Here is a 27,849-nt window from a genome sequence, read left to right as displayed (position 1 = left end):
CTTATCAATATCCCACTTATTTGAATAAATATTTAACAAAACATGTGTGATGAGAGGGAGATGAGAATTTGGCAAAAGTGAGCTTTTTTGTATATATAACAGTAGCCTAAGTGAGCACATGTTTTGGGTTCAGCAAAGAGATTATTTTATGTTGTACAAGTATTTATTGCTATTAAAAAAGAAAATCATAGGCCCTAGCCAGTTGGCTCAGTGGTGGAGCTCTGGCCTGGCATATGGATGTTCCAGGTTTGAGTCCCAGTCAGGGCACACAGGAGAAGTGCCCATCTGCTTCTCCATCCCTCCCCCTCTCACTTCTCTCTCTCTCTCTCCTTCTCTCTCTCTCTCTTTCTCTCTCTCTCTCTCTCTCTCTCTATCTCTCTCCTCTGTCTCTCTTCCCCTTCTGAAGCCATGGCTTTATTGGAGTAAGTTGCCTCCCTCTAGCACTGAGGATGACTCCATGGCCTCTGCTTCAGGCACTAAGAAGAGCTCACAAAAAAACCCGAATAGCCAAAGCAATCCTAAGGAAAAAGAATGAAGCTGGAGGCATTACAATACCTGACTTCAAATTATATCATAGAGCCACGACAATCAAAACAACATGGTACTGGCAGAAAAATAGAAACTCAGTCCAATGGAACAAAATAGAAAGCCCAGAAGTAAAACCACATATATATGGTCAAATAATTTTCAATAAAGGGGCCAACAACACACAATGGAGAAAAGAAAGCCTCATCAACAAATGGTGCTGGGAAAACTGGAAAGCCACATGCAAAAGAATGAAACTTGACTACAATTTGTCCCCTTGTACTAAAATTAATTCAAAATGGATCAAAGACCTAAATATAAGACCTGAAACAATAAATTACATAGAAGAAGACATAGGTACTAAACTCATGGACCTTGGTTATAAAGAGCACTTTATGAATTTGACTCCAAAGGCAAGGGTAGTGAAGGCAAAGATAAATAAATGGGACTACATCAAACTAAAAAGCTTTTGCACAGCAAGAGAAACTGACAACAAAACAAACATACAGCCAACTAAATGGGAGAGGATATTTTCAAACAATAGCTCAGATAAAGGCCTAATATCCAAAATATACAAAGAACTCATAAAACTCAACAACAAACAAACAATCCAATAAAAAAATGGGAAGAGGACATAAACAGACACTTCTCTCAGGAAGAAATACAAATGGCCAACAGATATATGAAAAGATGCTCATCTTCATTAGCTATTAGAGCAACGCAAATCAAAACTATAATGAGATACCACTTCATACCTGTTAGATTAGCTGTTATCAACAAGACAGGTAATAAAAAATGTTGGAGAGGCTGTGGAAACAAAGAAACCCTCATCCACTGTTGGTGGGAATGTAAAGTAGTACAACCACTATGGAAGAAAGTATGATGGTTCCTCAAAAAATTAAAAATAGAACTAACATATGACCCAGCAATCCCTCTACTGGGTATATACCACCCAAACTCAAAAACACTGGTATGTAAAGACATATGCAGCCCCATGTTCATTGCAGCATTGTTCACAGTGGCCAAGACATGGAAACAACCAAAAAAAACCTTCAATAGATGACTGGATAAAGAAGATGTGGTACATATATACTATGGACTACTACTCAGCCATAAGAAATGATGACATCGGATTATTTACAACAACATGATGGACCTTGATAACATTATGCTGAGTGAAATAAGTAAATCAGAAAAAACTAAGAACTATATGATTCCATACATAGGTGGGACATAAAAAAGAGACTCAGAGACATGGACAAGAGTGTGGTTGTTATGGAGCAGGGGAGGAAGGAGAGGGAGGGGATGGGAGAGGGGAGGGGCACCAAGAAAACCAGATAGAAGATGATGGAAGACAATTTGACTTTCGGTGATGGGTATGCAACATAATCAAATGTCAAAATAACCTGAAGAGGTTGTCTCTGAACATATGTATCCTGATTGATTAATGTCACCCCATTAAAATTAATAAAATAAAGAAGAGTTCAGTTGCTGAGCAACAGAGCAATGCTCCAGATGGGTAGAGCATCCGACCTAGTGGGCTTTCTAGGTGAATCCTAGTCAAGGCACATGCTGCAGTCTGTCTCTGCCTCCCCTCCTGTAACTGAATGAAAAGAAGAAAGGAAGGAAGAAAAGGAGGAAGGAAAGAAGGAAGGAAGTAAGGGAGGGAGGGAGGGAGGGAGGGAGGGAGGAAGGAAGGAAGGAAGGGAGGGAGGGAGGGAGGGAGGGAGGGAGGGAGGGAGGAAGGAAGGAAGGAAGGAAGGAAGGAAGGAAGGAAGGAAGGAAGGAAGGAAGGAAGGAAGGAAAGAAGGAAGGAGGGAAGGAAGAAAAGGAAGGGAAGAGAGAGATAATGAGAGAGAAAGAGAGAGGGAGGGAGGAAGGGGGAAAGAAGAAAGAAAGAAAGAAGGAAAGAAAGAAAGAAAGAAAAAGAAAGAAAGAAAGAAAGAAAGAAAGACAAAAGGAAATCATAGAGTAGCAAAAGTAGTCATTTAAATTGCTATGTATAATATCTGTGTATTTGTTGTGTATCTGGAAATACCAAATTGACTTACTTTCTCTACCTCAAACAAGGTTCATAAAAGTGTTCAAGACACTAATGCTGCATGAGTTTCTGAATGAATAACTATAGAAAGCCTGTATGATCATTAATGATTTTGTCATAATATGGTCTGAGTTCACATACTCTATGTTTATAATAAATTACTCTCTAGTGTATGCAATAATTTTTAAACCATTAGTATGATTACCAACCTGGGCTCCATCACTGCCACCATCATACTTTTGTGTAAGGCAGAGGACAGTTCTGAAAATAATGTTAAAGTGTCTTGGGTGAAGAGAACTTAATCAAGTAGACTTTATACTCACATCGGTATCTCACATTTAGCTATTTTGCTGTCTTCCTAGGTGGTATTTGTCCAACATGATATACACATACCAAGCTATCCCAATCCTTTAGGTCTTTAAAAACAAACAGATGAATTTATTTTTAGGAAACTGTTCATAGCTTAGATTAAGAAATGACTAAGTTATATAAAATTTGGGAAGGAAGGAAAAGTTATTTTAATCTTTAATCATCTATTTTTATGTGTATTAGCTAAAGTCTATTGCCATCAGCAAAACTCAGTAATATAGTGGCTCTAAAGATAAGTTTATTTTGCTCTCACGTTAGAGTCTAAGAGTGTAGATACAGATGAACAGCTTTGCTTTACGTGATCTTTCAGAGATCCAGGCTTCTTTGTTGTTGTTGTTGTTGTTGACTTACAATTCTCTAAAGCTGGGATCAGCAAACTTTTTCTGTAAATGGTCAAATGATAAATATTTCAGACTTGCTGGATCATATACGGTTTCTGTTACCTATTCTGCCTCTTTTTATTCTTTTAACAGTGTTTTACAAATATAAAACCCATTCTTAGCTTACAGACCATATAAAATAGGCCACAGGCCTGCTTTTGCCTATGGGCTATAGTTTGCTAGCCCCTTCTTTAAGGAAATTTCCTGAATATAAGAAGCTTAGTTCAAGGCCACTCAATGTGCCAACTTTCAGGAACAGGAAAACAATGGAAGAAGAAGGCAAGGAGTTTTCTCTTAAGGAAGCAAAGCAGTAGTTACACACATCACTTTCAGCCATATTCCGTTGCCAAGCACTTAGCCATATGGCCATATCTAAGCACAAGATGGGCTGGCAAATGAAGTCTCTAAGTAGATTTCCACAAAAACTGCTATAGCTGTTACTTGTATGGCAGCCCGATCCCCTGGGAACAAGACACTGAGACAAATTACAGTGCAAAATGTTTATTTATTGAGAAAATGAAGGAAAAAAATATAGAGGAAGCAGAAATGGACTGGAAAAGTCCTCAAACTGTGAAGCAGATCTGATACCTATGGAAGGAAGGAGGGTGGAAAGCAAAACTGGGCCGAGCAAACCTCAAACCAAGATGTAAATCTGGCAAAAATCTGGTCTAACCTATGTGCATCACCAGAGCATGTATTGCCCATTAGGGGAGTTTTACAGGTGGGGGACCAGAATTGCCAGACCCTAATGTCCCACCATGCTCACTGCTCGTGGCTGCACAAAGAGAAAGGGGCCTGGCCTGAAAGCTGAAGTGGACATGGAAGCCTCTGATGGCTGGAGGCTCTCAGCTCACGGCATGCTTTCCAGCCAAATGCAAGTTCTTTCTTAAAATGAGGTCTGAGATGGGTACCTTTATAGCAACCATATTATGTGATAAAGGGAGAATGGATTTGAAGAACACAAGTATTGTAATTGACACAGTATATTCTAGCCCCGTTATGTATATCACTGCATGAATCTTGTTAAATTTATCAAGAAGAGGACAGTGTCACCCCAGGTAGTGTCTTATCTACTCTAAGTTTGACCAACATTTATATTTTTTCCTTTTCTTAGACCAGAATTAATAGAGTTGGTTATAGAGCCCACTTTGTTGTCAAATTTGTGGTTCACTTTGTTATTTATAAGCTGACACTATGTAAAATATGAAGTGAGATTTAGCTGAAAAATTGAGAAATCTAGTGAGGACCCTATAGAAGGCAACACAAGTAATCTGTACTATAGGCAGAGAGAAACAGCAGGGTTAAATTGGGGATCTTCCTGAAGGAAACACAAAAGGCTCGGTTTAAATATAAATATTTTTGTCTAGATTCAATAAATGAATTCAATGCAGAAATAACTCACAATCCAGAACTGTAAAGAATATCTACCATTTATTGAAGGCCCTAATAAATGTCAATGTCTTCCCATATGTTGCATCCAGTCTTGGAACATCTTGGCAATGGTGATTGTTTTCCTCATTTTGCAAATGTTGGAGCAAAGGCTCAGAGAGTGTCAGTGTTGCACAAAGGTATATGACTCGTATAGACCTCACCTGGTGTTAAATGCATCCCTATAATCCCAGCACCCATCAGTTTTCAATAATGCCATTGTCTTTCTAACATGAACATTCCTTTGGAATAATCACTTCTTTATCTTCTTTAGAGTGTTTATATTTAGTCATATTTGAAAATTATTGCTTTCCCTTATGGACTTTAGTACAAATTGAGGTGAGAAAACTTTGCGTATTGCTGTTTAACGCAGACTCTACATTTTCTTGCTGTTTTCTGGAGTTCACGCACTTGGAACCAGATTCAGCTTAAAAATATTGAAATGATATTTTGAAATATATGTTTTATTAAACTTCTTTTTTATAAGAAATCAGAAAGTTGTGTTATGTGTGTGTATATGAATATAGTTAAACTTGAAAACATAAACCTAAATATTCATACCTTTCTATATACTCTCACACATCATTATATAATTGACATTCCTCATTCTTGCCTTAATTATTGCCCGATATGTGATCAAGAAGTAAAAGAAAGATATCATTGGAAAGTTGCCATCCAGAAAATTAGATTAGCTTGATCAAACCTTAATGATTATTATTTCTCATTATATTAGATCACTTGAAAAGTTGGAGGGAAAAAAAGAATTAGCAATTATACTTGTAGTTTTCCACAGTAGATTTTACAGATGATCACCAGTTATAAATTCTTTTCATATCTAAAACCAGAGATTTTTTTATAAATTACACTACCATTATTATAGTAATCAAAGCCCGTTTATTTGATCATCATCATAATGGAGTACTTGAGGCATTTTCTCCTTTGCTAATTGACAGTTGGTCAGTTAAGAGGTGCTTTCAACAAAATCTTTCATAACCCTAAGGGTTTGAAATAGCTTCTAATAAATGCCTGAGAAGCTTCTCTAGATTCTTAAGTGCATTTGCTAAAACTCCCAACTGCTGTTTTCCACCTTCTGGTCAGCAAAAGCCTTTGATCTGCCATCTACCTGCCTTTCTTGCTTATACCGATCTGTCTCAAGCATTGTAACCCTACTCATCAGCACAATGACACATTATCATTTAGATATCATTTTCTGAAGCCAGATTTTTCAAAGAAAGAAAATGAAATGTGAAGAGTAGGAAAGGGTCAAACTGAAGCTCAGGCTGCACTGTTTGGAGAATTGGAAGAGGTGATATGTGGTCAGAAGACTAAGTCTCGAGTTTGTTCCTCATTCTCACCTTAACTAGACACCTTGGTACTTCCTGCGCAGACTTTTTGTCCACTGGCTGCTCCATGCTTGCCTACATACCTCTTCACCATCTGTGAGCCCAACTTCCACAATATCAACATCTAGTTATGCAAAATTGGTTCTTTCCACTTCATTCACCCTTAACACTTTTTAATAAGGTAGTCATAGTGGGTAGAGGGAGTGTTAAATGAATAAATGAGCTTGCTGATTTTTAAAAGAGAGTACAGGAAGTCTTAGTTATTAAAAAAATGTTTAAAAGTATTTTCTTAAAATATTCTATTCTTCATGATGACAGACTTTGTTTTCTTCACAGCTTTGCCCAATTACTACCAGATAGTTGATACTCAGTATATGTTGGTAAAATGAATTAATATACTAGAGAAATTGGTCCATATCATTGAATTAAAAATTTAATATATAGTCTTATCTTTATTTCTTAATGTCATTGTGCTTTTAGATAAATAAACATTTAAAGAAAATATTTTTGTAGTTCAAACTCCCAAATATCGGTAATATGATTGATTGATCGATCTAAAAACTCTGTTGATAATAGGAGAGGAAGAAAAAGAATTGGGGAGAGATTAAAAAAAAGATGGATGAGAGGAACAATGATACCAGTTTCTTAAATATAATAAAACAGTATATTTGTATTTGAGTAAAGAAACATTTATAACTACAACTATTAAGTTTAAAAATGACTGTTTTTCTTGTCTGAGCTAAACTCAATTTCTTCATTTATTCAATAAATATTTCCTAAGTGGGAATTAATATGTAGATAATAGGGTGCAAAGCAAAATGAAGCAGTTCTTATCCACAGAGAAACCACAAAGGTAATTCTTTTCATCTTTCCTTCCTTCTTTTTTTCCTTAACTTATGTACAGAATACAAAATCAAAAGTAAAATAATAAAATGACATCATTAGTATCTCACAATATTTGAATTAACCTGGAAAAGTTAGCAAATAAAAATTTCCTTTCAGCAGCTGAGGGTAGCTTTTTCAGTGCATATCCTAGTGTTTAAGTAAATATTTTGCAATTAGAGTGAAATATGTTAGAGACAGCTGCAGAGACTTTAGTCTCTATTTATTCAGGTATCCATCTATCTCCAAAATATCAATGTAATGGCAGATCCGCAGCTTATCACTGCTTCTAGGTGTGAGCACAGAATTAAATTTCTGAACACCTTTGTTTGGCTTTAATCTCCCTCCTTAAACTTCTGTTAATGAGAAGCCTGTTGATGTCAGTTAGGAAGGTAACTTTCTGTAGAAAATTTTTAGCCACCAAAAATCAAGTTGTTCTGTTACAAATAATATACTGCTCAAACCTCCCATGTTGGCTTTTTTAAACTCACATGGCAAAGTATATACATGGAAGAAATAGGCCCCATGAAAAAACAGTTTTACAAAGATGTTACTAAGCAGTATATATATATATATATATATATATATATATATATATATATATATATGCTATACTCTAAGCACAATAATTATCTCAATGTATGAAGTAGGCATGCCAACCCAAAATATATACATATAATTACAGGTGTAATAGAGCCTTGAACAGAGAACAACAAATATTCACTCTGCTGTGCTTAGTTCTGTGCATGTATTCTGTTGAACTTCAAGCCACAGTAATACTGATGCTTTTTATTAAGATGTTTACAGACTAAATTAGAAGATACCTTTATTTTGAGTACTTGAGATAGAGTAAAAACACGTTTATCAATTAAGAATTTTCATTGTGTTTAATTATTAATCAAGGTACACTATATACCTAAATGGCCACAGATAGTTACATCATGCATGTATGTATGTATCGTGGTAAAATATTATCTCCACCTCATGGAAAGATGAAAATAGCAGTCACACTATCTCTTATTTTCTGTAGGTTGAAAGACTCTAAAACAAAAGTACTGAATTTGGAAGACTGAGTCATGGATACTATTATATGCTTATTTGAGCTAAACCTTTATAGGGCTGTGCTAAGAGAACTTTCTGTGTTGAAAATGTTCTGTATCTGCTCCATCCAATATAGTAATCTGTAGCCGCATGTAGCTATTAATTTCTTAAAATGTAGCTAATACAACTGAGAAACTAGATTTTTAATTATACTTAGTTTTAATGAAGGTAATTTTAAACAGCTACAAGTGGCTGCTAGCTACCCTATTGACAACACTTTTCTTAGAGCATTTGATTCCTAATCTTCGAAAGACTTTTTTCTAAAATAGAAAATTAAAATATTGCTTTTGGTAAAATATTAAGCAAAAATATATATAAAATAAATTTAACTACATCAACATTCAATAATCATTTATAAAATGAAGATTACCCAACCAAAGTGGATTTTTTATGTTGCAATAAAATTCCTCAAAGAAATTTAGAGACAATACTCAGTATATTTTCAGCTTTCTGACCTACTTTTTCCTCAACATATCAGGGTTGTGTAATTTGTGGTTTTGAGTATTAAGACCAAAGATAGTCTTTGCTTAGGTGAGTCAAACCATCTCAGAACTAGTAGCAAAAACTTAAAGTAGGTTAGTAGTCAGGTTTGGATACACCATACCAGTTGACATATTAACTCGTTTACTGGCTTTTTAGAAGGATTTGATGTCTTAAAGCAATGACATAATATTACTATAAGTTCCCCCTCTTTTGCCAGCCCACTATTTGATTTATCTGATGAGTGATCTCAGAAGACCCTTTTAGGCACTGAACCATCAGAGAGTTATGTTGTCAGATGATAAGAAACCTTCAGCGATACCTAAATCTTTTACCACTAAGAGTTTTATCTGTTCTAGAATAAAGAACATTTTTACATATGATGTTTCTATCTAGGCAGCTGTAGGAATATTCAGAAAAGATTCACAGACTTAAATCAAATTCATACTGACAAGGACCTTGAAACCATACAATATTTATCAGGAGTATGTTAGACAACACCTTATTTTTATTTTGTTTCTCAAAGGTTGCAGGGGTGGTTAATGTATTATACATTGAGAAGTCCATTAATCTTCTTATTAGCATTTGTTTTCCTGTATTTTCCTTAGAGACAAACCAACAAATGAGGAATGTTCTTAATTTGATCTCAGGAGTAATCATAGATATGGATACTGTATTATTTAACAGATGCACTAAGTAATTTTGTAGGGGTTTATATATTTCTATGCAGCAAGAATGCAACTGGCTTCTTAATTTTACTGAAGTTCTTAGACTTTTTAACAGCAGTTAAATCCAAGTAATTTGTCTTTAAAAAAAAAAAAGTTGAAATCCTTCCCAGTTGCATTAAAATTGATGTGCAACCTGTTTTTAAAAACACACACTATAAAAGTGACATTCTTGGCTGTTATATCTCACCCACAGATCTCTCTCAATATACAGAAGCTTTCACTAAAGAGGTTTCATTTTGTTTATAGTGTATGCATTCACCTTGCCCTGCAACTCTGTGAGGTGTGACTCATACATAGTAAAAGCTGTTTTTAAAACACATCTTTCTCATTTAGAAATTCTTTACCTGAATATGTTTTCCATGTCTTTGTACTTGCCCCTCTGGACAGAAACAAATCACTGCCTCAGCCATCTATCTAACCTTCTTAAGAGTAAAGTTAAGGTTCATGTTTTTTTGTTTTTTGTTTTTAAAATCCATTTATAAGCAAATGAATGTCCTTAACCACATTTCTCTGTGACCTGCTGTGAGGTAGTGCTGGAGAAGAGGAGGAATGAAACTGTCATTAAGAATAGCTTATGCCTGACCAGGCACTGGCACAGTGGATAGAGTGTTGGACTGGGATCTGGAGGACCCAGGTTCAAGACCCCGAGGTTGCCAGCTTGAGCGTGGGTTTATCTGGTTTGAGCAAAGCTCACCAGCTTGGACCCAAGGTCGCTGGCTCGAGCAAGGGGTTACTGGGTCTGCTGAAGGCCTGCGGTCAAGGCACATATGAGAAAGCAATCAATGAACAACTAAGGTGTCACAACGAAAAACTGATGATTGATGCTTCTCATCTCTCTCCATCCCTGTCTGTCTGTCCCTATCTATCCCTCTATCCCTCTCTCTGACTCTCTCTCTGTCCCTGTAAAAAAAAAAAAAAAAAAAGAACAGCTTATGTTTGGGGATTTAACATGGAATTTAACAACCCAGGAAGAGACCTTTCATTTTGATACCTGTATCAGTGTTGGTCGGAAGTATCTCTATATGGAGATGGTTTTCCTTAAGAATGCAGCAAAGATATTATTAGTCTTTATGTACTACCTCAAATTTAGGAGTACTTTGAAAGAAACAGTGTTTAGTACAATTAAATCCCTTTTCTTACCCCCTCTTCTTCCATTTAAAAATTCTATCAGTACCGAAGCTTGTACAGCTACACAATTACATGAGAATGATGCTTGAGAAACACTTAAAGAAAAACCAATTGCGTAAAGAGAAAAAAATTAGTTGCTACATATCAATATTTTGCAAGACTTTCGGTATTTCATTTCATTAACATTTCCTTTGAATCAAACTACATATTTTTCAGAGAAAGAACTTCTATTCATTTTATCTGATCTAAAATACAAAAATGCATGAAGAAACCTAAGCAGCATCGGGGGAAAATGAAAGCAACGGTACAGAATTCTGTGTGGGTGCGGATCGGGGCAGGAAACAGAATGTGTTTTGAGATAGGGAAAGGAACGCTTTCCACTGGAGGAAACCCTGGATCACCACAATCTGACCTATGTGTCAAAGAGCTTTCAGGCATTAAAAACATGCATGTGAACACAGTTTTCAAAATACCAAAAAACTATTAGGAAAATATTTCTTGTGTGCTCTAATAAAATTGGCTTATTTAAGGATATAGGAACTTGGATATTGTTGCATTTTTATGATAGTTATTATCAATATTAGCTGAAAGAGTCAAGTTAAATTGTCTTAAATGTTTCAACAGTTCCCTCCTGTCTTCTCCCTAGTGACAATGTAACACCCCTTCAAACCTACTCTACTTCTACTTTACTTCCTCATGTAAGGCCATTCACTTCTTTCTTCACACTGTCATTTTTTAAACTACTATCAATGCAGTCTGTCACTGTAACTCAATAAATTGTTTTTTACTCAAAACTCATGCTATTTGCTTATACCACCCTTTCTCCATTTCTCCATACTTTAGATGTAAGCTGTTGAACTCCACATGACTGCCATTTTTCAGTGAATCAGCACTTGATTTTATATTGTATTTCAGAGTAGCCATCAGTAGTTGGGCACTTGAGAATTGCTGATGAAATCAGTGCAGTAGAACCAATAGCATTTATGTTTCGTAGGCTCATCCCTGACATATTCAGGTTATGCTAGGTTACACAATAGTAACAAGAATGCCCCCAAACTTAGTGGTTTAAAATAACCAAGGTTTATTCTCACTCCGTGTTTACTGTAGATTGGCTGAGCAAAATGGTAAATGGGGGCATTCACTTAGTGACCCAGACAGATGAGGCAGCTATCTTGAGCTTTAAACCTGTGTCCAATCCATCAGTAAAGGTTGCCAGTTCTCTCTCCAAATTACATGTCTTATCAGACCAATGGTTTTCTATCTCTCTGCCATAGCTTCCTAAGGGTATGTTCCCTCTCAGTCACCCTTTAAGAGTAAAAGAGGTCTCCAACCAGCAGTTAAGTTCTCTAGCCTGAAATGACCCATGTCACTTCCACTCAACAGCTCAATAGCCAAAAACAGTTACATAGCTTCTTCAACCACAGGGTATTCAGGTAATGCAATCTTGCCCTGTGCCTGGACATTTTGGTGTACAATATTAATAACTACTACAGGGTATATCTGATATTTTTCCTCAACACTTGCCCGATAGATTTCAGTCTTTTCATCTTCAATTTAGCTATCATGAAATCTGGTCATACCTTATTATTACTTAGAACTGCTACAATATAAAGGTCTGGAATTCTGTAATTTCCCTCTCTGGCCACTATTTTCTATCATCTACTGAGCTAAAAAATGAATAGAAAAGCAAATGAGACATTTTAGTTGACTTTGAAGAATTCCCAGGACAATGGAAGAATCAGGAAAATAACCCAACTTCTACAATGGGATAAGTTCTCAGAATGTGCAGGGGCACAAACCAAGAGCCTAACACAGCCCGGAGATAAAAAAAAAAAAAGAGGAAGATGAGGATGAGGATGTCATTCCAGGATAGTGTGATGCTACAGTTGAGTTCTCAAGTTAGAGTCAGAATCATCCATGAGGTTAGGAGGAGACATTTTCCTATAGACCGGAAATAGCATGTGCAAATCCCCAGCCAAGTCACAAGTGCAACATGAGCATAAGTAGCATACACAGTGTTAAGGATGAAGGAGGAATGATAGGTTGGGAGCAAATAATGAAAGTCTGAACACAGTGATAAAGGACTGTGGACTTTTATCTTGAAAGTAATAGGAAACCTATGAAGTAAACAGGGTTGTATTATAATCAGTATTTGTATTTTTAAAGTACCATTCAAATTTGCTTATTGACCAATATTTTATAGTCATTAGGAATACTTAAATGAACAACAGCAAAACTCTACAAAAATGTTTTTTAATTTTGTTATTAATTCTCTCAGTGTAACCCACCATGTTATAATAATACAAACATTGACCTTTTAAAATGTTTCTTTCTTGGATTTATTATATTTATTACATGCTTTTGTTTATTCACAAAGTTAAATCATATGTATTATAATAATATAAACATTGACCTTTTAAAATGTTTCTTTCTTGGATTTCTTATATTTATTTATATGCTCTTGTTTATTCACAAAGTTAAATCATATTGTAGGCTTGATAACTTTAGTGTGTATACCTTTCAATATTACACTTTTTAAAACAAACATTAAGCAGAGTAATAAGCTACAATTCATGTTAAGCCTAAACCTTCAAGGTTCAGGCTAACAGCAGCTTTCCCCAGAACTTGATTTTTTCCTCAAATCTGCAAAAACAAGGGAATTAATTCAGTTCTAATTACCTTACAATTCAGGTGTAAGGTGTTTAAAAATAAAAATCCCTATGAATCTTGATAAAACTATAAATGTAGCTGGTTTGAGTTAAAAAACCTAAAGTTTAGAAAATTGGTCTTTTTTTTTTTTTTTTCTGTATTTTTCTGAAGCCGGAAACGGGAGAGACAGTCAGACAGACTCCCGCATGCGCCCGACCGGGATCCACCCGGCACGCCCACCAGGGGCAACGCTCTGCCCACCAGGGGGCGATGCTCTGCCCCTCCGGGCGTCGCTCTGCCGTGACCAGAGCCACTCTAGCGCCTGGGGCAGTGGCCGAGAAGCCATTCCCAGCGCCCAGGCCATCTTTGCTCCAGTGGAGCCTTGGCTGTGGGAGGGGAAGAGAGAGACAGAGAGGAAGGAGAGGGGGAGGGGTGGTGAAGCAGATGGGTGCTTCTCCTGTGTGCCCCGGCCGGGAATAGAAAATTGGTCTTACTGTGAAATTCCAAGTAGAGCATCTCTGGATATCCTTCGCAATCTAATGGTGATAAAATTTTCTCTAAATTCTATGCAGTTTTTAAAAATCTAAATGTCTTTTCTATAACTATTCTGTCTGTCCACTTCACAGTTTGAGACTGAGCTAATGGTTCTGTAAGTAGATATATTGATTAGCCTGAAGTCGATTTCTAAACTAGTCCAGCAGTTTAGCTTCCTCAGATCATTTTGTGGGTTCTGTTTTGTTTTGGAGGGGGGGTTCCCATTTTGTGGAAGATGTTCATGTCTCCTTTCACACTTCAGATTGGATAATTCTGACCTTTTGAGTATATATTGTGTTTACTTTGTTTGTTTTTCTTTATGTCAATTTGAAATAATGCATGTGAAAAGCACTTTGGGGGGGGGCAGCAAAACTGAGGCCACTGGGCCTGCTTTCCTTGGCTGCTAGCAGGAGCAGAGTCAGAGGGATCATCAGGAGAGAGGTCTTTGGCCATGGGCAATCCATTACATATTTGAATCCAGAGTTTGAGAGACAGCTGTGCACTGGAAAAAGAGATCGCAAGAGTAACCAAACCACCAACTGGAGCCAATAGGCAGAAGAAAAACTGTAGAGATGAAATGGGGTCGCTCAACCAACATAAGGCAAGCAGGTTTGGAGGAAAGATTGTGGCTCAATCTAGCACAACTGATCACAAACACTCAATTCCAGCCTTGGCATTCTTTCTATTATTTTGGTTACTGTGATTCCAAAATTTAAGGACTGGACTTTTAATAGCAAAACTAGGCTGGAAAATAGTACAGGTAATTCAGAAAAATTCTTTCTGTGACTGCCAACTTTATAAAATGCTGTAACCTCATAAAATTGGCTTCATTATTACTGCTGCTCTTTTATTTCATTGGCCTATTTATGTCAATAAGTTGTATATTTAAACCAGTTGTATATTTAAACCTTTATAAATTTCATTTTTAAGTCTCATTTAGACTTGGAAGTAAGACTTAGATGGAATATGCTATTTTTAGGCTTACAGTGAAACCAATGTTTATAGCAGGCAAGCGGGGAAAAAAAGATAAAGTCCTTATTTCATTTTTATCTTCATTAATAATAATAAAAAAAGAAAATACTACTTGAGTGTTTCTGTTCCAATATTCCACGTAGTAAACTAAAGAGCCTAGAAGTATGGGTAGTTTTGAAGGATAGCTATCAGAGACTTCTCATCTACTTCTTACCTGTTCTTTCCTTAATATAAGAAACCAAGCAAGCTTTTTTTCTTGTTTTTATTTATTTATTTTTTTTGAGTGCAAGATTTTCTCTATAAGTTCCTCAAGATTTTTCTTTCTCTGTTTTGTTATGTTGTTTTGTGATTCTCATTTCTCTGCTCCCACGAAGGTTTCTCTATTGTTATAAGGCTACTCACAAGGGCCAACATCTCACATTTACGAAAAGAGCCTTTTACCTGGAATGAGACAATAACTTTATTTCAGTTTTACACTTTCTTCTTGTTAACACCTTAGGGCGGCAAAGCAATTTAGAGGTGCAAAGCACTTTCACACAGCCTCCTGTTTGGCCCCCACAGCCTGCGAGCTAAGCAGGACTGGAACTCATTTTACAAATGGGAATTGTGGGGATCAAGAATCGGCAATCTCTCCTAGCACTAAGCCTGAATTGTGTCTACCGTGCACCTGCCTTTAGATTACTTTGTGTCATTTTTATACATGGGAGATATACATTTAAAATAGGCAAGTTTGCATAGATTTGGTAGTGGACGTTTAGGTTCAATGGTACAGTGGTGATAGAAGGGGGAAATAAACATGACATGATTTAAGAAATAAACATGACAGGTAAAATTTTGCTAGATTGCAAAGCCATTCTACAGTAACAGACATTCAGTAGGTTAGCATTAACTCTACTAGTAATTCAGTCTTTATTTGATGATTCAAATACAATTTTCTACATCACAAAATGCCTTTATGCTATCAATATCAAAAGTCATACAGAAGTTCAAGTTCATAAAGATATGTCTTTATATATTAAAGATTTGCTAATTAGCATAATGAAGCACAACATTGGAAAGCAATAAATTAGTCTGAAAAGACTGAGAAAGCTTTCATCTTTCTTCATTCCAATTCATTCTCCTACAACATATCACATCTCTCTTATCACATCCTCTCAACTTGATGATGTCTGTCTTAATTAAGTATAAACATAATAGAGGCAAAAGTTATAACTAGAGATCTATTCATCCTCCCCTTTCCAGTATCAGCTCTCTCCTCCATCTGGGCCTGCATACTTTGCCCTCTCACTTAGCATAGAGGATGGGTTTCTACTTCTAAGACCAAGCACTAGACTTGTATGCAAACCCATCATTTCTCAAAAGCATTGCTTGTGTGATTATCCCTTCTCTCCTGCATAAATTGGTTCCTCTCTGCTTCATCATTCATTCCTCTCAGCAGAAAATGATGCTTCAGCTCCATCCTTTCAAAAAAAAAAAATCTGTGTCTTTATTCAATTAATTCCTCATTCTTTGTTCTCTTCAGGACATTTGTGCAAAAGTGTCACCTATGTTTGTTCTTTCCACTTCCTAACTCTTAGTCTTTTCTCCATGTCCTCTAACTGGGATTTGGTCCTCACCATATACCATGGAACCCAAGTGAACGTTCATAACTTACCAATAAAAAATGTATTTCTTATCTGTTAGACATGTAACAAAGAAACAAATAGTTACGTAAGTTTACATAAAGTAATTTATATTAATTATACCAAAAATACTAAAACTACTTTTGCTTCTAAATATCACATGATTGATATGATAGAGTTCCAGAAATCTGGTATAGTAACTTGCTCTGAGGAATTTTGCCACACATGGTATCAAGCTGAATAAACTTTTTTTTTCTTTTTCTTCTTTTTCCAAATGAGAGGAAGGGAGAGAAAGAGACAGACTCCTGCACAAGCCAGAATCAGAATCCACCCAGCAAGTTCCTCTGGGGCCAGCGCTCTGCCCATTTGGAGCCATGTTCACTAACAAGCTATTTTTAGCACCTGAGGCAAGGTCAATGAGCTGTTCTCAGCACCAGGGGTTAACTCGCTTGAATCAATTGAGTCATGACTATGAGAGGAGAAGAGAGAAAAAGAGAGAGAAAAAGAAGGAGTGGAGAAGCAAATGGTCACTTTTGCTGTGTGCCCTGACCAGGAATCGGACCCAGGACATCTACATACCAGGCCAATGCTCTATCACTGAGCCAACTGGCCAGTGCCTGAATAAGCTTTTTATCTTTCTTCTTTCCTTACTTCTTTCTCCCTTTTTCTAATTAACTGAATACCTTCAGTTCTAATGTAGATAAAACTGAGTGAAATGAGTCAGACTTAAATGACAATAGAATTGTGCAATACAGTAGCCTTCTATTAATCTCTTAAACTATTTTTAGTTGTATGGAAGATAACATATGATGTCTAAAAAAGCTTTGTCAAGTTCTAACACAGCTTAATTATGAAAAATTAAATTTTTTATAATCTCTTCTTTTGAGTGTTTAGTATAAATTAACATTTGCTCAGTTATGAAACTTGGTTTTTAGACTTTTCAAATAGTTTTTAGGATTTTAAAACCATTATATGTACATGTAAATTTAGCCATTTTAAAAAAATCTTTTAGTATTTTTTTAGCAAGAGAGACAGAGAGAGGGACAGATAAGGACAGACAGGAAGGGAGAGAGATGAGAAGCATCAGTTCTTTGTTGTGGCACCTTAGTTGTTCATTGACTATTTTCACATATGTGCCTTGACTGGGGGGCTCCAGCTAAGCCAGTGAACCCTTGCTCAAGCCAGCGACATTAGGCTTCAAGTCAGTGACCTTTGTGTTCAAGCCAACGACTATGGGGTCATGGTTATGATCCCATGCTCATGCCAGTGACCCAGCGCTAAAACTGGTGAACCTGTGCTTAAGCCGATGACCTCGGGGTTTCAAACCTAGGTCCTCTGCATCCCAGGCCGATGCTCTATCCACTGCACCACTGCCTGGTCAGTCAGCATTTAGCTTTTAAATCACTTAAAAATTAAAAATTAACAATAGATTTGTACTTCTTTTAATTAAAAAAAATGGATTTTCTCCCTAAAATCTGAGCACATATTGCTGCTTTGTGCTACTAATACACATACAGAATAAATCTGTTAGTTTTGTAAATACCAGATAAAATGCATTTTAAGAATATGACATAACTGTAAATTATTATTCAAATTTTCTTACATTATAATATGAATAAAAGTATTTCTTATTCCTTATTTTTTTAAAGTCATATTAACATTTCTAGGAAAATGTTGGAAAATGTAAAAGAACATAGTGAAGGCTCAAAAACAACAGCTTAGGGTTGCCTGAGCCATTGGGTGCGGTCAGTAGCTTCCATTGTTTAGGGCAGGGGTCGGGAACTATGGCTCGCGAGCCAGATGTGGCTCTTTTGATGGCTGCATCTGGTTCGCAAACAAATCTTTAATAAAAAAATAATAGCATTAAAAATATAAAATATTCTCATGTATTACAATCCATTCATTTCCTACCGCTCATGTTCATGGTTGTGGGTGGCTGGAGCCAATCACAACTGTCCTCTGGGACAACACCAAATTTTTATTGAATAATGCATAACGTACATGGGTCGTTGTATGGCTCTCATGGAATTACATTTTAAAATATGTGTCATTCATGGCTCTCTCAGCCAAAAAGCTTCCCGACCTCTGGTTTAGGTTCAACTTATATGTGAGAGAAGACTAGAAGAGGGAGAACTAACATACAAAAGGCAAAATCTACAAGTTGTTCAAATTAAAAGATGGAATGGGAGTTTTGATATAAAAAATTATTTTTCTATACTTTAAGTAGAATTTTCTGTTTATTGGAAAGTTAACTCTAAATTAAGCTCTTAGTGATAATGAAATAGTAATTTATTCAAGTTATTAAAAAAGAAAAATTGCCATTTATTATACTTTTATTATCAAAGTAATGTTAGTTACAACAGATATTTGAATGTTATCATTGATAAATCCTTTATCTATATAAGTGGAAAAGCTAAACGTCTAGCAAGAATTAATTTGTCATCTTACCAATTTAAGAGAAAAAACTGCCAGATTGGTATTGATTCTAAAACAGAAAGAGAAAAAGGGCCTTCTAAATTTTGAAAAACAATTAAGATTAAAGTCTACATAAAATTTGTGTACATGTTTTTTCTAAACTTTGTAATAATTTAAATGAGCTTAGAACCAGTCTCTATTGGCTGTATTCAAGCTTAGAATTGTCATTCTCTGTTAATAAAATATAATAGTTTCAAGGGACACTATTTTATTTCTGGCTTGATGAATGTGTAGGTTTCCATTCATTCATATTTATACTGTATTCATTGTTTATGCTCTGTTTAATTTGAATGGCACACCTTATATAGCTGTAAAGGAGATGTACTAGACCTGCATGGAGAAAAAAATGGGAACCAAGCATAAACTGGGAAAGGTAGTACCCTATTGGGAAAAATGAAAATATAATAGAAGAAACATGCCTTAATCAGGCGTCCCCAAACTACAGCCCGCGGGTCGCATGCGGCCACTGAGGACATTTATCCGGCCCCCCGCCGCACTTCCGGAGGGGGCACCTCTTTCATTGGTGGTCAGTGAGAGGAGCACTGTATATGGTGGCCTTCCAACGGTCTGAGAGACAGTGAACTGGCCCCCTTTGTAAAAAGTTTGGGGACCCCTGTAGAATATATGCTGGTATAGAAAATAGTCAAAATTTGAAAGAGGATTTGGAGAAAATTAAAAGCAGATCTAGGATTGTATAGACGAGCAATGCAAATGAAATCTGAAATGTGTAATATGTTTTCTTAGAATTTATTGTTAATATTAATTCACCCCTTATTAGTCATCTTTCACTAGGTAAAGCCATACTTACAAATGACCTCAAAACCTCAGTGGCTTACAGCATCAGTAGCAAAAATTCTTGCTTCCATGGCTAGGGTTCACTATGACTGCTCTATATATCTTCTCATTTGGGGATTGGTTGAAGGAACAGTTTTTAATCTGCAGTGTGTCATTTTTTATGCAAAGGAAAAAAGCAAGAAAGTGAAAATCCACATGATGGTTTTTATACAGTTTCTCACTTTCGCTCATAATTCAATGGCAAAAGCAAGTCATAAGACCAACAGTGATATCATGGAACTCAAGTCATGACTATAGAGAGGAACATACAATTCTTTTATCACGAAGGTGGAAAACTAAGTGGAAGAATAATGCAATCTACTATAAGTGTCATATATCATTAGTGTATGGCATGGAGAATGTGAGACTACAGATAAGTCTTAAAAAGTTAAAACACATGCATGTCAGAAGTCAAATATTCATTTAACAGTAACAGGCTGCAGTCTTCATTAGTACTGAAATCTCTGGCTTTTGCTGCTGAAAAGAATATGAATGAATAAAATGGCTGTTTAAATTAAACTAATTTTAAAAGAGAACATGAGCTTTGCAGCATAGTTAAAAGTATGACATGTGACTATAAGAATGTAAAGAATAGACTGTAGAAATTAAAAAATAATGTCATAAAGTTCTTAAATTGCTCATTAAGTAATAGATTAGGATAATTTAAAGAGACATAATTTTTAAAGCAACCATCAAAATAATAATGTAAGAATAACTCCAAAATTAATTATATTAAAGTAAATGGACTTACTGCCCTAATGAAATGCCTACGTATTCGGACTAAATAAAAAAAAAAAACAAGATCTAATTATATGTTTACAAAAAACAAACTCTTTTTTCAATTACAGTTTATGTTAAATATTATTTTATAGTAGTTTCAGATGTAAAGCATAGTGGTTAATCGTATACTTTACAAAGTGTCCCCTTGATATTTCCGTTACCCTCCTGGTACCATACACAGTTCTTACAATATTACTAACCATATTCCCTGTGTTGTATTTTATATCCTTATGACTATTTTGTTACTACTAATTTGTACTTCTTAATCCCTTTGCCTTTTTTACCCAGCCTCCCACACCCCTCCCCTCTGGCAACCATCAGTTTATTCTATGAATCTGTGAGCCTGTCAAGAAACACGCTTTAAACATATTAACAACAGGTCAGGTGTGAAAGAATAGAAATAATAAGCAATAGAAAGCTGGTGTGGCTCTGAATATCAGAATAAAGTGAACTTCAAGATGACTAGTGTTACTAAAGATAAATAGGATGTGCCTGACCAGGCGGTGGAGCAGTGGATAGAGCATCGAACTGGGATGTAGAGGACCCAGGTTCAAGACCCCGAAGTTGCCAGCTTGAGCATGGGCTCATCTGGCTTGAGCAAAAGCTCACAAGCTTGGACCCAAGGTCGCTGGCTCGAGCAAGAGGTTCCTCAGTCTGCTGAAGGCCCGCGGTCAAGGCACTTATGAGAAAGCAATCAATGAACAACTAATGTGTCGTAACAAAACACTGATGATTGATGCTTCTCATCTCTCTTCGTTCCTGTCTGTCCCTATCTATCCCTCTCTCTTACTCTCTGTAAAAATAAATAGATAGATAGATAGAATGCATTTTATAATGAGAAAAAGGTCACCTATTTAAGAAGACATAAGACTATTAAATGTTTTTGCACTCAATATCAAAACTTCCAAATACAAGACAAAACAAAAGAGAACTAGAAACAATTTTACTGTCCCTGATAGAGATTTTTAACACTTCTTTCTCAGTAATAGAATAATTTAAAAATCAGTATAGTTAGGGATAATTTGAATAATACTAACCATCGATTTAAGCTAGTTCACATTTATAGAAAATTACTCCCCACAAAAGGGTACAACTTTTAACATGCACATGAATTATTCAAGGAGGTGGACAATATTCTCAGCCATAAAACGTTTTCAATAGATTTCAAAGGATTTAAGTTAAATAGTGCATGTTCTCTAACCATGATAGAACTAAATTAAAGATGAACAAAATGATATAATTTTAAAGATCTTCAAATACTTGGTAGTTAAAAAACATATTAAGTAATCCATAGGTTAGAGAAAAAATCTCAAAGTATGTTAAATATCAATATATATATACATTTGTATATATATAGATATATTTATAATATATATATTTAACAGAAATACTATCCATATAAGCTCAATATCCATATTTATGTGATGCAGCTAAAGCAGTCACTATAAGGAAATTTATAGATTTAAATATATTAATTAAAAACTAAGAAGAGTGTAAAATCAAGTAATTCTTTCATTTTGAGAAACTATAAAATAATAAATTAAACCCTGGTTATATAGATATAACACACAAAAAATAATAAGAACAGAGATCAATAAAATAGAAAATTTAAATAGCTTTTATGAAGAAATCTAACAATAATACTGTCAGACATAAACTCTTTCATAAAATAGAGGATGTAGGAACACTTCCCAAGTCATATTATAAAAATATTTAGGTAATATAATACAGTACATATACTACAGTGTGTATATATAATATGTACTATATATTACATAATATAGCTATTGTGCAAGCTATAGATGTAATTATAAATCCCACTATGATATTTTATTTTAAATAATATATTATTATAGTTTATATTGTGTATATACTATTATGTATAATTTTGAGTTAGCACAATTCATCCCCTGGTTTACTCCCAGTAGATTTCTAACCAAGGACCTCAACTGCGAGAGAAAAACGGGACTGCCCCTAAGTGGCTGTAACTGTTCATTAAGGACCTTCCCAGAGTGTTAGTATGTTTCCTGAATGATGAGAAGTTTTAGTCTGGAAGCTGCTAATCTTGCTAACACTAAAAGGCTCTCTCCCATTAGCAGCTTCTGTGTTGCATTAATAATAAGAAAGTAATAAAGAGACCAACCTCAGCTGTTCAAGCTCCCCTGAGGTGAGGCCCAGCTTCCTTCTTCTCCCCATGGTCCATTCTAATAGTCTGACCTGTATTGAAGTAATAGAGAGGATAATAAGTGTTGTCTATTTTATCAGAGTTCAAAATCCCTTCTTTCTGGAGAGAAACTCCTTTCTTTTAAGATATCCAAATGTAAAGCCTTATCATAACTACTTTTGCAGAAGTTAATCTGTTTAATTCATAATTTTTAAAGGTAAGTGCAAATAATCACGTACACACACAAAAAATTGCTTTAGGATAAATAAATCTCTACTTTTCCTGGAAAAACTATAAAATGGAGTACTCTCAGAGATGCCTTCTTGTCCTTAAAAAAAAAAAAATCATTTGTCTGCACAGCAGCAAATTAAAGAAAATCAAGGAATAGAGACCTTTGCTTTTATAAATGTTAAAGACAATTGTTAACAGACAAAAAAGAAACAATGAGAGAATATCTTCCTGAAAGTAAATAAGTAAGGTTGGATTTGTTTGGTTCAGGGGGCGTGTTAATAAATTATGTCTCTGTAAGAATTTTCATTTATTAGGTTTTATAAAGATAGGAGCCAATGACATACTTAATTGCTTGTGTTCTTTTTCTATTGAAAATACATGACCTTTAACAGAAGTGCGCTTTTTATAGATCTTCTTGATTTAAACATCTGATTTCTGTCCATGGAATAATTATCTATGCAGTAGTTAGGTTGTTGCAATTTTTTATCTACAAACAAAATTATTTTTGCTTTCAACTATTTTTTATTGGGTAAACAATAATTCATCATCTCAAAAGTGTTGCTCAGATTTTCATTATTTGGACTTAAAATGCTGGAAAGTTTTTTCTTGATTTACACTACTGTGCCCTGACTTTGAGAGGTTAGGTTCATAATTAGGTTATACATTGTATATTTTTACATTTGTAATTTATGAGGAGGAAAGAAGACCAATATCAATAATATTAATGACAATATATATATTTTTAAATAAAATATATGTTCATAACTGTCAGAGAAGAAATCATTATGATGTAGTCTGTGGAATATGTAAAGTTCAAGAAATTACTGTACACACCAATTAATAGCTGTTCCTAAAAATTTATAATCAACATTTTTTTTCTTATAAGTCCTTGATATTTCAAGGGGAGAAAAAAGAAAATATATTTAATTAGTCAAGGCTGCCCATTTAAGCTTTTAAAATTATGTATAAAAGCCTGTGAATGAAAAAAAATATCTATAATTTAGAAATGAGAAAATGCTAGTTTTTTATAAAGTAGAGACTACTTTTCATTACATAACTCTTTCATACGGTTTATTTATTAGCCAAATAATTTTGATAAGTACAGTAAGCCCTCTTATTTGTTTTGTTCTGCATATGAAAAGCTGAAATGTTCACTACATACTAACAGATGGCATATTATCGTTAGAGATGTCCTTAAGTGTAGGAAAGAAAGGAGTTAAGAATAACATTTTTAATTAAGTGAGAGCATAGGAGGCAGAAAGATAGACTCCCATCATGCAATGCAACCAGGTTCCACCCAGCAAGACCCCTATGGGGCGATGCTCTGCCCATCTGAGGCATTCTTCTGTTCTTTGGCAACTGAGCTATTTTTAGTGCCTGAGGCAGGCCACTGAGCCATCCTCAGCATGGGGTGGTTAACTCACTCAAATCAACTGAGCAATGGCTATGATTCAATTGAGAGAGAGAAGGGGAAGGAGGAGAAGGAAGGGTGGAGAAGCAGATGGTCACTTTTTCTGTGTGTCCTGATCAGAATCTAACCCAGAACATCCACATGCTGGGCCAACGCTCTACCACTGAGCCAACCAGCCACGGCTGAGAATGACATTTTTATGAAGTCCCAATAGCAAACAGGTCCGTTGAAAAGCAGCAGCTTTAACATAATTTTAGAATTGTTGGTATGATGCACACTTACTGAATTATTTTTGTTTCCTTTTCTCTGTCTTATAGTCCATGAAGGCTCAGGAGAAACCAGTCAAAAGGAGACATCCACCTGTGATATTTGCCAGTTTGGTGCAGAATGTGATGAAGATGCTGAGGATGTCTGGTAATGTGCTTTTATTTATTCTTTTAAACAAAATAATGATGATTTAATTTTTTACTCCATCAAGTATTTCCTACAGTACATATTTTCAACATTTATTTTTCTTACCTATTTCCTAAAGGGGATGAGGGGTATGTGTGCTATAATAAAAGCAAGGAATTTCTGAAAATGGAATAAAGCTTGGCCAGCCAAGCAGCTGACCAGTTGCCCTGCTTCATTTGATAAGATATAAAAGGATATCACTGAGACTTCCAGATACTGTCAATGTTAAGAAATGGAGAGAATAATCATATTTACTAGAGCATCTCTTAAGAAACATGGTCAAAAAACGATGAACAGTTGCTAAACATCTTTCTAAGATGGTGGATCTGGGTACCCACAGAGATCTAATTTAAGAGTATGCCTAGCCTGATTAGGCAGTGGTGCAGTGGATAGAGCATCAGACTGGGATGTGGAGGACTCAGGTTCAAAGTCCCAAGGTCGCTAGCTTGAGCAAGGGGTCACTCTGTCTGCTATAGCTCCCTGGTCAAGGCACATATGAGAAAGCAATCAGTGAACAACTAAGGTGCTACAACAAAGAATTGATTTTTCTTATTTCTCTTCCTTCTTGTCTGTCTGTCCCTATCTTTCTAGCTCTGTCTCTCTCTGTCCCTGTCACAAAAACAATAAAATAAAATAAAACAAAATAAAATAAAATACAAAATAAAATAAGTGAGTATGCCTATGCATGCCTGTATTTGAACTAGGCAGAAGGTAAAGAAAAGAATGATCTTTGAGGGTAAACTTCTCCCTTCACCCAAATAGTACTTAGCTTCTCCTGTTAAGATATGCTGAACAAATAATGAATAATATTTATTATTTTTAATGAGTCCCAAAATGTTAACCATCTAGGGCATGGACATGTGTTTGGTCCCACCTTGATTATATACCCAAAGTGAATAACCCAGAATCCAGAAGAGGTCTTCGTGGTATTATAGTGGAGGCAGTCTCTCTCTCTTTCTCTCTTTCTCTCTCTCTCCCTCCTTCTCTCCCCATTACTCCCTCACTTCCTTTCTCTTTCTCTCTCCCCCACTTCCTATCTCACTTTTTTTCTCTCCCCTCTTTCTTCTCCCTCCTTCCCTCAGCAGTTTTTACTCATACCTTTCAGAAAACAGCCAGCTATCCTTTGTTTTCTTCAAAATGTAGATTGTGCTTGCCTAGAGCTTTTAACACTCATTTTGATCAAAGTGTCAGTAAATCTTAAATGTTTACCACCAAAGGACTAGTAATTATGTGAACTAAAAGACTTATTAGCTAATGTGATAGTGGTAATCATATTGCAATATTTAAGAGTTGTAAATCAATATTTTGTACATCTCACATGCTTACATGTATACAATGTTATATGTCAATTATATCTCAATTTAAATAAAGCAATCATTTTGATCAAATATTTATGGGTGGAGGGGGCAATTCATTTAAGGGTCAAGAAGAAAAAACATTAAGGCAGCATAATTTTGACAAGAGTGAAACAGTCTGCAGTTAAAATATTTTAAAATATTTTTGAGTGCAGAATAAATTAAAGGTTCTAACTGAGCAAACTGAGTCAGTTTCTTAGGGTAAATTAATAAATCACTAAATCACTATTTCAGAAAAGTGAGACTTAGAATTCTCTTACACATCTCTGATGATCATGGAATACAGTTCTAAAATAAATGACTCAAAGATGTTTCTCTTTTCTAAATACTTTAAGGCTCTGTATATTAAGACATACTTATGGAAAATATACTTTTTGATATCTCATTTTTAATGTTTGCTGTTAGTTGCATCTGTAGTTCAACATTATTTTTAAAGCTGTTAAATATCTTGCTGTCAATTACTTTACTTTTAAAAAATTCATGAGTCCCTAAATTATCTTTAAAAAATTAATTCCCTTAGTTTCTCATCTCATTAATGATCATCTTTAAATGACATAGTTTTATTTTACAAGTGCAAAGATTTGAGAAATGAGATAATAATAGCAAGTAAAGATTACTGATTGTTTACATTGGAGTTGTTCCATTTCTATGTATTTTCTTTTTCTCAGTTATCTTCAAAATAAGCCTAAGAGTATATTCCATAATTATCTCACTTTACAAAAAGGGCACTGAGTTTTAAAGTGTTTAAGTGGCAGGGACAAGATGAAGATGTGAAGTGAAAGTAACTAGAGGGTGTTAGCATAACAGTTCAACCAAAGATGCAATTAAAAAAACTTTTTTTTTCTGTCATATCTGAGATAATGAGATGGCCAGATTGTAGGCAGCTTAGATTCAGTGACTCAAGACCTGCAGGGTTAGAGCTGGTGACAAGGGAGGTGTCTGCAGCAGGCAGTAGGAAAATGTCCAGACGAGAAGTGTCACTCCTGGTATTCTAGCAAAAGATCAGGTCTATGGTATGAAGACAGGCAGTACAAGGAGAGGTAGGCAAGGCCAGTGGCATCAGGAAGACTCACCAGCCATGGCAACTGCACTTAGAAAAAGAAACTCACTTACAAAGGAAACATGGAGAAAGGCAAGGTAGACCTGACGTCAGTGAGGACGGGGAAATCTATCAGAAAAAGTAATCAGAGACAGATGCAGGCGAGACCGGAGAGATACCCACCTGCAGGAACTGGTGTAGAAAGCCAAGCCTTGGTTACAAGGGGCTGGGACAAGCACCTGGATCTCAGAAATAAGTGACACGGTCAGAATGCAGCAAGGCTGACTGGATGCTGAATCTGTTAGCTTCTGGCTAAGGAAATCTTGTACACCCCCAGCCTCGGGACAAGATTAGTTTAAAAATGCGGAATAAGGCTGAACCTCCAGATAGGGCTAAGTGACCATAGCTGTGAAGATTAGAGGGCTGCAGGGGGCAGGGAGCCAAGAAGATCATTACACTTCCCAGGCAAGAATGAAAAGTTGTTAGCGTTTAAATAAAATGTACTTAAAACGTCCAATGTAAGCAGTAAAGAATGGTGCTGAAATGATAAGCGTATTGATTTTCATTTACATAAATACCTTTATATGTTAATGTATTATTTGGTTATGGCCATGAAGGACAGATCAGAAAGAGCTGAAGGACACAAAAATAAAGCAATAAATGAAATTAAATAGGCATGGAATGAATGAGGCTGTAAGTCAGATGGGAAGCAGGAGGGGAGGGACCTGACTCTCACACAGTCAGTTTCGATGTGTGATTTAGGGGAGCTTAGACATGCCATTGATTTCGGATGAAACCATGGCCAGGTCCTCGTGCAAACATAAAGCACTGCGTATTCTTTGTGGCAACAAAGAATACAGCTCAGCGTTTTGTCTTATTTTCTCCTAAGACACTAAACTACAGTTTTATGCATATGCATTTCCTC

The 27,849-nt window shown here is 35.6% G+C and overlaps 1 protein-coding gene across 1 annotated transcript in view; it reads left to right on the top strand.

Moving 5' to 3' along the window:
- Window positions 1-27,849, top strand: part of TMEFF2 (transmembrane protein with EGF like and two follistatin like domains 2) — a 262,310-nt gene that overhangs the window by 120,885 nt on the left and 113,576 nt on the right. Inside the window, exon 5 of the mRNA XM_066345763.1 lies at window positions 24,395-24,491. Coding sequence (XP_066201860.1) covers window positions 24,395-24,491 — 97 coding nt within the window. The remainder of the gene's footprint in view (window positions 1-24,394; window positions 24,492-27,849) is intronic.

This window comes from Saccopteryx leptura, chromosome 7 (assembly GCF_036850995.1).
Source record: "Saccopteryx leptura isolate mSacLep1 chromosome 7, mSacLep1_pri_phased_curated, whole genome shotgun sequence".
Taxonomy (NCBI): domain Eukaryota; kingdom Metazoa; phylum Chordata; class Mammalia; order Chiroptera; family Emballonuridae; genus Saccopteryx; species Saccopteryx leptura.
Note: the sequence above shows the minus strand (reverse complement) of the source record. Positions and strands in the feature narration are given on the sequence as shown.